At 51.9% G+C, this 12881-nt stretch overlaps 1 protein-coding gene across 1 annotated transcript; it reads right to left on the bottom strand.

Annotated features, from left to right (window-relative positions):
* Positions 1 to 2217: 2217 nt before the first annotated feature.
* Positions 2218 to 12446, bottom strand: KAT7 (lysine acetyltransferase 7; the record flags this gene model as incomplete). The annotated part of the gene is made up of 11 exons (XM_054399052.1): positions 2218 to 4016; positions 4818 to 4924; positions 5639 to 5785; positions 6026 to 6119; positions 7036 to 7176; positions 8280 to 8369; positions 9288 to 9479; positions 10714 to 10824; positions 10976 to 11074; positions 11750 to 11839; positions 12364 to 12446. Coding segments are annotated over 11 exons (1256 nt in total), but the record flags the coding sequence as incomplete, so codon positions are not given.
* Between the last annotated feature and the right edge of the window lie 435 nt (positions 12447 to 12881).

Here is a 12881-nt window from a genome sequence, read left to right as displayed (position 1 = left end):
AGGGGGGGTCTGCTCTAATCTCTGCTCCTCTCCCCTCCTCACCCCCCCCCCCGAACCACCTCCCCAAGGAGGAGCCTCGGGGGGCAGAGGAGAAGGGGCCAGGCCCTGGGGACCCCCCTGGCCCCCCCCGAGCCCCCCGAGGGGAATGGGGAGGGGGGAGCCCCCCCTGGCCCTACCCGCGGTGGGGGCAGAAGAGAGAGAACCGCGGGGGGAGCTGAGTCGGGGGGGGGGGAGATGGTCTTGTGGGGGGGTCCTAGGGAGGGTCCTAAAGGGCATTTTGGGGGTCCTGAGGGGCCTGGGATGGTCTGGGGGTGGGCCCGGGGGGAGTTTGGGGGGGCCTGGGAGGGTCTTTGGGGTGCTGGGGGGCATGCTGGGGGACATTTGGGGGTCCTGGGAGGGTCTTTGGGGCACTGGGGGGCATCCTGGGGGACATTTGGGGGTCCTGGGAGGGTCTTTGGGGCGCTGGGGGGCATCCTGGGGGACATTTGGGGGTCCTGGGAGGGGATTGGGGGTCCTGGGGGTCTCTGAGGGGTTGGGGGGGATCCTGATGAGCTTTTGGGGGTCCAGGGGGGTGCTGGGAGCATTTAGGGGGTCCTGGGAGGGTCTTTAGGGTGCTGGGGGTATCCTGGGAGACATTTGGGGGTCTGGGGAGGGGGGGTCCTGAGGGGCTTTTGGGGGTCCCGGGAGGGTCTTTGGGGTGCTGGGGGGGGGGGTCCTGGGTAGGGAGAGCCTGGCCCAGGTTGCCCAGGGAGGAAGGAGCTGCCCCATCCCTGGAACCATCCCAGGTGAGGTTGGTTGGGGCTGTGAGCAGCCTGCTCTGGTTGGGGATGTCCCTTCCCACCCAGCCCAGTCTGGGATTCTCTGATCTAGGGCAGTAGTTCACAGGCTGTGTTCATCTCCACTCTAAGTTCTCCTTTCTAGCTCTAAAATCTTGCCTTGCCCTGGGCAGGAGGTCAACTTGGAACCCTTCCATGCTGGAAACTTGCCTTCTGCTGAAGAAACGCAGAGGCAAAACTAGTTTAGCTGCATCCAAGGTCCAAAGTGGCAGATTCTGGGAAGGGCCTGGCCTCACAAACACGAGGCTGGAGCAGCAGTTGAAGTGTGACTGCTCCTGAGAGCCCCTTGCTGGCTGGTTGTCTGGCAGGGGCAGCACATCTGAGGTGCTTCCAGAGCCTGCATTCAAGGCTGAGGCTGAGCAGAGGCTGAGCTTTGTGTGCTTGAACTGCTCTCTGCTTCCCAAGGCTGATTTGGGAGAAGACATCATCAAAGCAGCCCCTGAGGCTGCTCTGATACACACAGTGGGGTGAGCAGAGGGTAGAGAAGGGCCCTCACCAGTAAACCATAACTGAAGACCTGAGGAGGACACACAGTTAATGGAGATGTCTCACATTGGTGGGGCAGCCAGCATCCTTCAACATTAACCTCTGGCTCCTGCCACACACTATTGGGTTCAGCTGATCTTGGATTGGATCCAGACAGGCAGTTCCTGCACCAGTTGGCATAAGGGTGAAGAATCCCTCTTGCTCTGAAAACTTGGAATCATGGAGTGGCTTAGGCTGGAAAAGACCTTTAAGATCAGTCAAACCATTAAGCCAGCACTGCCAAGGCTGGTGGCCAAACCATGTGCCTCAGCACCACATCTGCACAGCTTTTAAACAGCTCCAGGGGGAGGGGTTCCACCAACACCCTGGGGAGCCTGTTCCAGGGTTTGAGAACCCTCTCAGTCAAGAAGTTTCTCCTAACACAAAGCCGTGGAGTGACAGCCTGGGGTGTGATGGCTTCAAACTGGAAGAAGCTGGACATGAGGGAAAAGGTTCTCCCCCTGAGGGTGCTGAGGCACTGGAGCAGGTTGCCCAGAGAAGCTGGGGAGGCTTCAAGGCTGGAAGTGCTCAAAGTCAGGTTAGATGGAGACTTCAGCAACCTGCTCTAGCAGGAGGTGTCCCTGCCCATGGCAGACATCAATCAGATCCCCTCTCAGCCTCCTCTCCAGACTAAACAGCCCCAGGTCTCTCAGCCTTTCTTCACAGCAGAGATGTTCCAGTCCCTTCATCATCCTCATAGCTCTCCACTGGATTCTCTCCAGCAGGTCCCTTAAGCACAAAGACAGGTTCAAAAATCAGTCCCCTGCAACACAAAGCAGCAACTTCCCTGAACTGGAGCTGGAGCAGACCAGCTGGCTGCAAACAAAGGAGGCAGCAGCACAAAGCTGAGCAGAGAACATGCTTTATTGAGAAGTGGATACAAGAGTAGCACATTCTACCACATCAGGGGAAGAGGGTTGAGCTTCTGCACAGGAATGGCCTTCTTCCCTACTCCACAAGAGCTCTACTTTGTTGGATAGTTGGATGAGTATCTGGAGTTAGTTACAATACAGGAGGCAAAGGGCACGAGCCAGCCAGATTCAGTAATGCCCACAAGGTACACACCATGTACAGGTGATCTTCTCTTTTGTCTTTTCTTTTTCTTGGTGAGGAGGCAGAGAAAGGCAAACAACCATCAGAAGAGCAGCAGAGACCTTCTCCACATTAGGATGGGTCAGTGGTTAACAGGCTATGGCTCCTACCTAGCAGAAAACATCTGCAAGTGCTTCATTTCAGCCACCACTCAAAGAGGAAGCATGGGAAGGGTTAAACGAAATCAGCACTAAACGAGGCTACCCCAAAGCTTCTTCCCCCTTTGAATGACAGCAGAGCCAGAAGGCAGTGTGTGTGGCACAAGGACAGTGGCTCTACTGGAAAGCCATGGTGTGGTGGTTTCTTCTGGTGGTGCTGGTGGGAGAGAGGAAGTAGAAGGTGGATTTGTTGTTGTTTTACAAAGCCAGACAAGGAAGCACTGTCAGAGGAGCAAACCATCCACACAGCCACCTGCAACTGCCACTGGTGCACACACCACCTGCTGTAGGCAAGCCAACAGCTTGGAGACCTCCTGTGGCTCTTTGGACAAGGCCAGAAAAACCTGTCCCAAGGGTTCAGTTCCTCAGTCTAGAGGAAAAAAAACCAACAACAAACCCTCTCCAGTCCAGAGAGATCTACAACTCAAGGGAGACTGCTCTGGGAAAGGTCTCTCTGGTGAAAGAGACTGAGCAGGCTGCTGTATGTGGAGGAATTTGCTGACTCCAAGAGCTAAACCAGCAGAAACCAACAAGTTATGGGCAAAGAGGTCTCTCCAACAGCCATGGCACTGCAGCAGCTCTAGGAGCACACAGCAAGAGTGACTATCTCAGACCAGGATTGTTCTCAGCCTTAGCCTTGACTCCTGCAGGGTAGCACTGACAACCACACCACTGGGTCACACCATACTGAGGTTCTGACTGGAGAACAGGACTATGTAAGACCTGCTATGGAGACACTGCTGGAAGGGCTGGGGAAGCTCTCACACTAAAACTATCTGGCTCTGTGGAATGGAGCAGTCCATCAGGCAGGACCAGGTACAAATGCTGAGGCTGGTGCAGCGGTGAGTTGTTGGAAAAGCCAACTCTCCCCAAAGAAGAGGTCTCAGACCTTGTTCAAAAGCCAGAAGTCATCTCCATTACTGAGAAGAAAAAGGACGTGAAGGAGGAAACAACCAAGATTAAAGGACACGACACAACCTCATTGGAAGAAGAACATGAGGGTAAGACCAGTGACTGGACAGGTACAGTACCAGATATCAGAACTCCTTGGGCCAGCGCTGTAGGAGCTGCCTTTGGGTCCTATACAGATCCAATCCTTGCAACCTCATTGAGGCCGAAACATTAAAGTTCCTCAGAACTAGCGTCTGTGGTGTGCACAAAGACCTGGGCCAGAACAGTACCAAGGGGAACTGATCTTTTGGGAGGGGACTGTACCAGCCAATCACAACAGCAACAGATACGACAGAGATCCCTAGGGTACTTCCTACTGCTGGGGGTCACTGGCTTCAGGAGTGATGGGCAGTTAAGTTCCCTTAGGAGGGGTCCATTTCAAACAGCTGGGATCCATGATCTTGTTGCTGTTGGATCTTTTGGCCTCCTTGGCAATCCATTCATCAATCAGGTCCTAAGGGAGAGGGGCAGGAAAGGGGGCAGGTTAAAAGCAGTGATCCATGATGGAGCATCAGCCACAGCACAGGTTCAGACTGCATCAGGTTGGAGGGGAACCCTCGAAGGTCATCTTGTCCAACCCTCCTGCAGGCAGCAGGGACACCTCCCATCAGATCAGGCTGCCCAGGGCCACATTGAGTCTGATCATCTCCAGGGATGGGGCCTCAACCACATCCCTAGGCAACCTCTTCCAGTATTTCACCACCCTCACTGTGCAGAACTTCCTCCTGATATCCAATCTAAATTTCCTCTACTCCAGCTTCAAAGCACTGCCCCTCACCCTGTCTCCCCACAGGCCCTTCTGAACAGTCCCTCCCCAGCCTTTCTGTAGGTCCCCCTTCAGGTATCAAAACGTGCCTTTAAAGTCTCCCTAGAGCCTTCTCTTCTCCAGGCTAAACAGCCCCAGTTCTTTCAGCCTGTCCCCACAGGGAAGGTGCTCCTCTGGTCATAATTGTGGCCTTCTCTGGCCACAAATACCTCCTTCCCCTTGGAGATACTCAAGGTGAGGCTCAACAGGGCTCTGGGCAACCTGATCTAGTTGAGGATGCCCCTGCTGACTGCAGAGGGGTTGGACTGGATGACCTTTGGAGGTCCCTTCCAACCCAGACCATTCTGTGATTCTATTTTATCAGTGCTCCCCAACTAGAGTAAAAAGGTTGGAAAAGCCAGCAGGATGTGAAGGAAACACTGATTTCAGGGAATTCTTGGGGATCTAGCAGCTGAAGGTAAGGAAATAAAGCCAGCAGAAAGAGCTCACCTGTCTTTTCAGGACCAGGTGCTTTCCCTTCCAGTACTTGAGCATCTGAAGTGCCTGCAAGGTGCTAACGATGTCGACAGGGTTCACTGCAGTCTCCTGGCTGATTTCTGCAAAGCAGCAGCAGTTTGTGTTTACAACAACAAGAAATTGCTCTGTGACAGCCTACATCCCTAGGCAACCTGTTCCAGTAATTCACCACCCTCCTTGTGCAGAGCTTCCTCCTGATGTCCAACTTAATTCATCAACAGAGATGTTTGAAGATGTTTAGATTCACAGATTGCATCAGGTTGGAAGGGATTTGGCCAAGCCCTCTGCACTCAGCAGGGACATCTCCAACTTGAGCAGGCTGCCCAGGGCCACACCAAGTCTTGTCTTGAATGGCTCCAGGGACAGGGCCTCAACCACATCCCTGAGCAACCTGTTCTGGTAATTCACCACCCTCACTGTGCAGAGCTTCCTCCTGATGTCCAACCTAACTCCCCCCTCTGCTCCAGTTTCAAACCATTGTCCCTTATCCTATCCTCACAGACCCTTCTAAAGAGTCCCTCCCCAGCCCTCCTGTAGCTCCCCTTCAGAATGCTGCTCTAAGGTCTCCATGGAGTTTCTCCAGGCTGAAGAGCCCAAACACTCTCAGCCTGCCCCCACAGGGGAGGTTCTCCATCCCTCTGACCATTTTGTGGGCCCCTCTGGCCCCATTCCAGCAGGTCCATGTCCTCCTTGTGCTGGGTGTCCCATAGCTGGACACAGCACTGCAGGTGAGGTCTCACCAGAGCAGAGTGCACGTTCCCAAGTACAAAAGTGGATTCAGCTTGACCACAAACCTTTGATAGAGATCTCTTTTCCTTGGAAGTTATGCAGGTAACGAAGGAGAACTTCCTTCCAGTAGCTACGGTAGCTGATGAGGCCCAAATCAGACAGAGGGCGTTCTGGGGAGCCAACTTTTTCTTCTACTTTAGAAAGCAGGTAACCTGGAAAGGAGAAAAAGAACCACACCCAACCAAATAAACAGCTATTTATCCTTCCTAAACCACCCTCTCCTGCCTATCATCCTCTTTAGCATGTGCAGAGATCAGCTCTAATGAAAACTGCCCAAGCACCACCACAGCTGTGGTTATGTTACAGTTCTGGGTCACAGGTAGGTGACAGTTTTGGGTCAAATTGTCACCTTGGGCCAGAATGGTTCCAGAAAATTCTCTTTCTCTACTTACTGAAGTCAATGAGCATCTTGCCATAACCTTGCCTCATGTATTGGGGCATTGTCAGGATACAAGAAACATTGTAGTTGAGAAAAGAATTCTTCTCCTGAAAAAAAAAAAAACAAACAAACAAAGAGCAGAGAGAAGACAGCTGAGCAGGTCTAGATCTGTTCCCACAATGGGTACATCCTAATCCCAACAGACTCAACAAGCCTGTGCAGCTGATACAGCACCAGGAGAAAGCAGCAACAGCAGAAAAACCTGCCCAGCAACAAGCAATGTGATCAGCCCTCAGCTCCCAGCCTGGCTGAGTGCCTTCCTTTATTAGCCACTCCAGAGGGTGTTTGGTGCACAGCTTGAAGCCCAGAGTGGCTGGCCATGGAGTTGTTCCCGAGGAGGAAGCTGTAACAGCTTTGCTGCCCCACCAACGCCAGCACCCTGCACTGCCCTACCAGCTGGAGTCCTGGGGCAGGCTGCCCAGAGAGGTTGTGGAGTCTCCTTCTCTGGAGACATTCAAAACCTGCCTGGATGTGTTCCTGTGTGACCTGCCCTGGGTGACCCTGCTCTGGCAGGACTCTGATGATCTCTAGGAGGTCCCTTCCAACCCCTAACATTCTGTCAGTCTGTGATCTGCAAGGCTTTGAAGGCATTCCAAGGATGGAGACTTCACCACTGCCCTGGGCAGCCTGGGCTGAAGCTTGACAACCCTCTTTCAGGGAAGAAATAGTTCCTCATGTCCAACCCAAACCTCTCCAGGGGCAACGGGAGGCTGCTTCTTTGGGAGAAGAGACAAACCCCCACATGGCTCCAATCTTTTTGGAGTTAGCTGTAGAGAGCCAGGTCTCCCCTCAGCCTCCTTTTCTCCAGGCTGAACAATCCCAGTTCCCTCAGCTGCTCCTTAAAGAGGAACAATTCCTGAGACTGCAAAAGCTCAGAGGGGAGATTCAGTACTGAAAACTGAAGTCCTGAAGCTGGCTGTAGTGAGGTAGTAAGGTGTATGCATGTTTGTATTTTCAACTAACCTTGGAGAAATACCCTATCAGGTGACAGCCAGTGTTGTCAGCTTCTGTCATGACATAGAAGAGGAAGGGTTCAACATCATAATACAGTGTTTTATGGTCCAGGAATAGTTTTGCCAGCAGACACAGGTTTTGACAGTAGATCTAGAAACAAAAAGGAGAAGAAGGTGCAGCTGTTTATTACAGTGGAACATCCCCAGAGTGAACAAAACCAGGCACAGATGGGAAATGGTAAGGGAAAACAAAAAAAAAAAAAATCTGAATCATCTGAGAAATGCCATTGCAGCCTTTCCAAGAGAGCAGCTGGGGCAGGAAACAATTCCATCTGTGATGAAACTTGATAAGCCTAAGGGTGGGAACTGATCCTTGTGATCTCAATCTCTGAATGCCTAAAACATCACATGCTCAGTGGAGGGGAACAGGAGGTTGGATCTCTGCTTGCCTGCACTGTGCTGTTTTCATCTGTGCTTCTAGGTTGTCTCTGGCAGCTAGCAGAGCTTCCTCCCAACTTCTGGCAGCATAGAATTTAGCTTCTGAATTTCTTTGTTCTATCCTCTGAAGGAAAGAACTGGACACAAGTTCTTTCAAGACTGGACACAACCAGAGACAGGTATGGTGCTGCTACCTAGCACTGAAGCTGTAGTTGCAGACTCAAGTTGTCCCTTTTGCTTTGGGGTTAAGGAGATCACCCTCAGGCTGCTTCACCACTAACCCAAACCTGACTGAGCACTGGCAGATGGGCAGCAGCAATCTCCTGAGGCTGACCATGGAGTTGTCCTCACTAACCTTCAGAAAGATCTTGAGCAACCTGCTCTAGTAGGAGGTGTCCCTGCCCATGGCAGGGGGGTTGCAACTAGGTGATTTTTAAGGGCTCTTCAAACCAAGCCTGAGACAGCAGAGGGAACTGCTGAGGAATAAGCACAATGAAAATGCAGACAGAGGTACTGGCAGAGCAGGGAGAAAGGGCCACTTCCTCGTGTCTCTCTGCAGGAAAAGCAGAGCCTGGCACATTTGAAAGGTGGAGTCCACGCTCAGGACTGGCCTGTGCTGGCAGTTCATAGATTCATGGATTGCATCAGGTTGGAAGGGACCCTTCAAAGGTCATCTTGTCCAAACCCCTGCAGTCATCAGGGACACCTCCAACTAGATCAGACTGCCCAGGACCACATCAAGTCTGATCTTGAATGTCCCCAGGGACAGGACCTCAGCCTGGTCCTGGGTAAGCTGTGCAGAGCTTCCTTGGTTACCTTGTTCTTCTTCCCATCCACCTCAAACACCGAAATGGAGCCTTTGCGGTAGATCTCATCCCCAGGTGGATGTTTCCAAACACATTTAGCCTAGGACAGGAAAACAAAGTTAGGGTGAAACTGCTGCTGTAAGGGTGGAAAAGATTCCAACAGCTACTGGAAGCCCCAGGAAAGGTGCAGGCTTCTCACCTCCTAAAGCCAGCAGCTGAGCTAACAACAGAGATGTTTGAAGACTGATTGCATCAGGTTGGAAGGGACCGCCGAAGGTCATCACGTCCAAGCCTCCTGCACTCAGCAGGGACACCTCCAACTAAATTAGGCTGCCCAGGGCCAGATCAAGTCTGGTCTTGAATAGCTCCAGGGACAGGGCCTCAACCACATCCCTGGGTAACATGTTCCAGTATTTCACCACTTTCACTGTGCAGAACTTCCTCCTGAAGTCCATCCTAAACCTGCCCAGTTTCAAACCATTGCCCCTTGTCCTGTAAGCACAGGCCCTTCTGAACAGTCCCTCCCCAGCCTTCCTGTAACTCATCTTCAGATACTAAAATGCTGCTCTAAGGTCTCCCTGGAGCCTTCTCTTCACCAGGCTGACAGCCCCAAGTCTCCCAGCCTGTCCCCACAGGGGATGTTCTCCAGCCCTCTGATCAAACTTGTGACCTCCTCTGGCCCTGCTCCAGCAGGTCCATGCCTCCTGTGTTGAGGGCCTCAGAGCTGGGCACAGCACTGCAGGGGAAGTCTCACCAGATCAGAGGAGCAGAATCCCCTCTCCCCATAAAATCACAGAATGGGTTGGAAGGAACCTTAAAGATCACCCACTTCCAGCCCTCTGCCATGGGCAGGGACACCTCCCATTAGACCAGGTCGCTCAAGGCCTCATCCAACCTGACTGTGAACACTTCCACCTGCTGGCCACGCTTCTTTTGATGCAGCCCAGGATGCCTTTGGCCTTCTGGGCTGCTGAGAGGAGAGTCCAAGGGCAGGAATGGGGCCTGCCCCAGCCCTTACCATGTGCCTGCGCAGGATGGTCTGGCTCTTCATGTACTTGAGGCAGAACTCACACATGTAGAGGCGGCCCAGGCGAGCGTACTCCTCTGGGTAGGGAGAGTGGTACCAGGTGTCCAGCTCATAACGGCCAAAAGCAATGGTTTTGATCATATTGCTGCCTTCTGTGATCTGCCCCTGGAGCCTCAGCTTCTCCTAGGGATGGGAAAAAGTAAAAAAATAAAATGAAGTAAAGAAGGAAGCCTTCATTTATTTACCTCAAGGAAATAATTGACTTTGAGTCTTTTAAATTCCTCTCTCTGTGTGATCATCACAGAATGCCAGGTTGGAAGGGATCCCAAGCACCATCTGGTCCAACCTTTCACGGTAAGAGTCTGGCTGAAATGAGATAGCCCAGCACCCTGTCAAGCTGAGTCTTATAACTGACCCATGCAGGGCAGTCCACCACTTCCTTGGGAGACGATTCCAATGTCCAACTGTTCTCAAGGGGGGAAAAAAAAAATCTCTTCTGGATTGCAATTGGAAACTCCCCAGGAGTAACTTGTCCCCATCACCCCTTGTCTTCTCCATGGGACTCCAATCCCACAGATCTCTCCTCAGACTCAGCCCTGGCCTCAAGCAGGGCAGCTACTGGCTGCTCCTCTTAGCAGATGTCTTGTGAATCAGCACTCAGCAGCACACTAACACAGGATCATGCTCTCAGTCATGAAAACACCATCAGCTCTTTGCCACTTCATTCTTCATCTGCAGGGAGAGGAGCCCAATGCCCTGCCTCAAGCACCCCAGATGCAGCTGTCACTGGAAATCATCCAAGTACCTTTTGGTTCATCTCTGCAGATGGAAAGCAGCTTTGAAAGCATCTACAGAAGCCTCAAGCAACACAAGGTTTTGATCTCCATTCCACAGTCACTGGCTACTGCCAGGGTAGTTTTTGCCTTTTGCTATCACCACTTTTTTAGCCATCCTTTCAGCAGGTGAAGCTGGCCACTCACTGACAGCACACACCTAATTACACACTGCTACTAATTACTCCTCTGGCAGGTACTGCAGCATTCAGAACTGCAAACACTTAGCAAACCCCCTGAATGACCAGCACTGGAGTTATCCCCAGTGTGAATCTCAGAATTGTTTGAAAAGCCCTCTAAGATCATCCAGTCCAACCACCAACCCCACACCACCATGGCCATTAAACCATGTCCTCAAGTGCCATGGCCACAGGTTTCTTGAACACCTCCAGAGATGGGGACTCCACCACCTCCCTGGGCAGCCTGTTCCCACTCTTGCAGGAAAAAAATTGTTCCTCACATCCAACCCAAACCTCCCCTGAAAGCTGCTGCTTGGCCAGGCCATGGCTGCTCTTCTGGCAAACTCTGAACCCATTCACCTTTCTAACAAAGACATTTGCAATGAGACGTAGCAGGAGTCTCACCAGGTCCTCAGATGCTCGTGCTTGTGCCCTCCGGAAGAGCTCGAGGTCATACTCACTCGTCAGGTTCTCCAGCAGAGGCTCCCTGGTGTTGCCATAGGTTTGTCTGTGCTCCTACAAGAAGACAAGTGACAGGAGGATTTGCTGCTGGATCTCACAGCTTTTCAGCTGAGAATGCTGCAGCATGTCTGGGGAAAGCCAAACTCCTGCCTAGTGGCCTCATTGCAGACAGGAGGGAATCACAGAATGAAACTGGTGCCTTTACCATGTACTTCTCCTTTTGCTCCTTGCTTAGTCCTGAGTTTCTTTTCTTCCTGAGCTCAGCCACTTTCTCTTTGTATCGCAGCTGTCTCTCTGTTGGTGCCTGAAAGAAACCAGAGGTGGAAACCTTCATCTGTTTCAAACATTGTCCTTCACCCTCCCACCCTAAAGGAGCTTTGTCCTGGCTTTCATGTTAAATTTGTTGCCTCTGAAGCAAACACTGTGCTAATGAGAGGGCACTGCAGGTACCACACAGGTATGCAACCAGGAATTTCTCCTTCTGACCATAGCCTGACCTGGTTGAGGCTCAGGCCCACAAGACAGGGACTCCTCATGCACTGCTTCATCATGGGGAGAAGCTCCAAAGCTGACTCAGGAAGTCATCTTGACTCAAGTCCAAGACTTGTGAACTGAAAAATGTAATCCCCCTGGTTTTGTTCTTTCCTGCTTAGTCAGAGTGAAATTGTAGTTTGCAGTTTTGCAGGAATTGTCTTGTCCTACACATAAAAGCACAGAGCAAAGCTCATCCTGTGAGCAGCTCCAGCCTCCTTTGCAGCACCACTGGCCAAAGCCATCTCTCTGCTCTCACAAGCTGCTCCAGTCTCTCCTTTAAGTGACACAAGAAACTGCCCTCACTGAAACAAACTGGAGATGACAAATGAGAGTATCAGGACCGGGCACAAGAGCTTATCTGCTGTGTGAAGAGGGGAGACCAAGTTAAAGCTGGAAACCACCAGCTGAGGTTTCTCCACATTCACCTGAGCAGGAGGTTGCCTACCTGGTGCCTGGTGGCATGCCTGTTGTTGTCATCCTGCCGATGGGCCAGCATCCTCTCCTCAATCTGCTTATCCCGGCTCTGCGCTCGCACCTGGAAGCCAAACCTCACCTGTCAGTGCTGCAGCCAACTGCCAGCAAACCTCCCCCTTGGCCTTTGCTTGTCTGGGGGGGGCATTTCCTGAGCTACATGGAATTCCCAGATGGGTTGCCACACTAATGCTGCTGTCTCCCAGCTAAAGGCATCAGCTGAAACAGCTGAATTGTTTTCTAAGGGCCTGTGGTGACAGGAGAAGGGAGAATGGTTTGAAGCTAGAGCAGGGGAGATTTACATTGGACATTAGGAAGAAGTTCTGTACTGTGAGGATGGTGAGACACTGGAACAGACTGTTAGGAAGGTTGTGGATGCTCTCTCCCTAGAAGATGAAGCTGGATGAAACTTTGAGCAACCTGATCTAGCGGGAGGTGTCCCTGCCCATGGTGGGGTGGTTGGAACTGGATGATCTTTAAGATCCCTTCCAACTTGAGCCATTCTAGGATTCTGTTCACAACTGCCAACTCTTAGCATTTTGCCCCAACAAGGACCCACACAGAAGACAAAGCAGAAGACTTCTTTACCTTGCACTCATCTGCTGAGAGGTTATGATAGAGTGGACATCCTGATATGGAGAAGTGTCGCTCATGCTTTCCAGTCAGGTGACCTGCCAAGGATCAGAAACAAACCCCCTGAGTTTTAACTCCTGAGCATAAAGAGGCTTAAGAAGTCTGGCAGGTGGGCAGATCCCTCCTATGAGCTTCTTGAGGAGCACGCTCAGTTTGTCACCAACATGGCAGAAGGAGCATGGTTCACAGCACAGGCTTTAGGAACAAAGAAGGAAGATCTCGTTCACACTAACTCAAAAGCTGCACTGCATGCAAGCAGCCAGGGAGAGCAGAGGGCTACAGTAATTTTTGTTTCTGAAAACCTGCTTCTGGCACAGGTCAGTGCCCTACCTGCAAGGCTCTGCAAGCTCCTCCCACACCTGTGCTCACACTCCTGACTTCTTTACCCTATCAGCCCCCAGAAAACACCTCCAGGAGGAACACACCTGCAGATGTTTTCCTTATCCCTTCTCTACACCCACTTCTTGTAACAC

The sequence above is a fragment of the Indicator indicator genome, unplaced genomic scaffold, assembly GCF_027791375.1.
Source record: "Indicator indicator isolate 239-I01 unplaced genomic scaffold, UM_Iind_1.1 iindUn_scaffold_346, whole genome shotgun sequence".
Lineage (NCBI taxonomy): Eukaryota > Metazoa > Chordata > Aves > Piciformes > Indicatoridae > Indicator > Indicator indicator.
The sequence above is the reverse complement of the archived record's forward strand: the minus strand, read 5'-3'. Positions and strand labels throughout refer to the sequence as shown.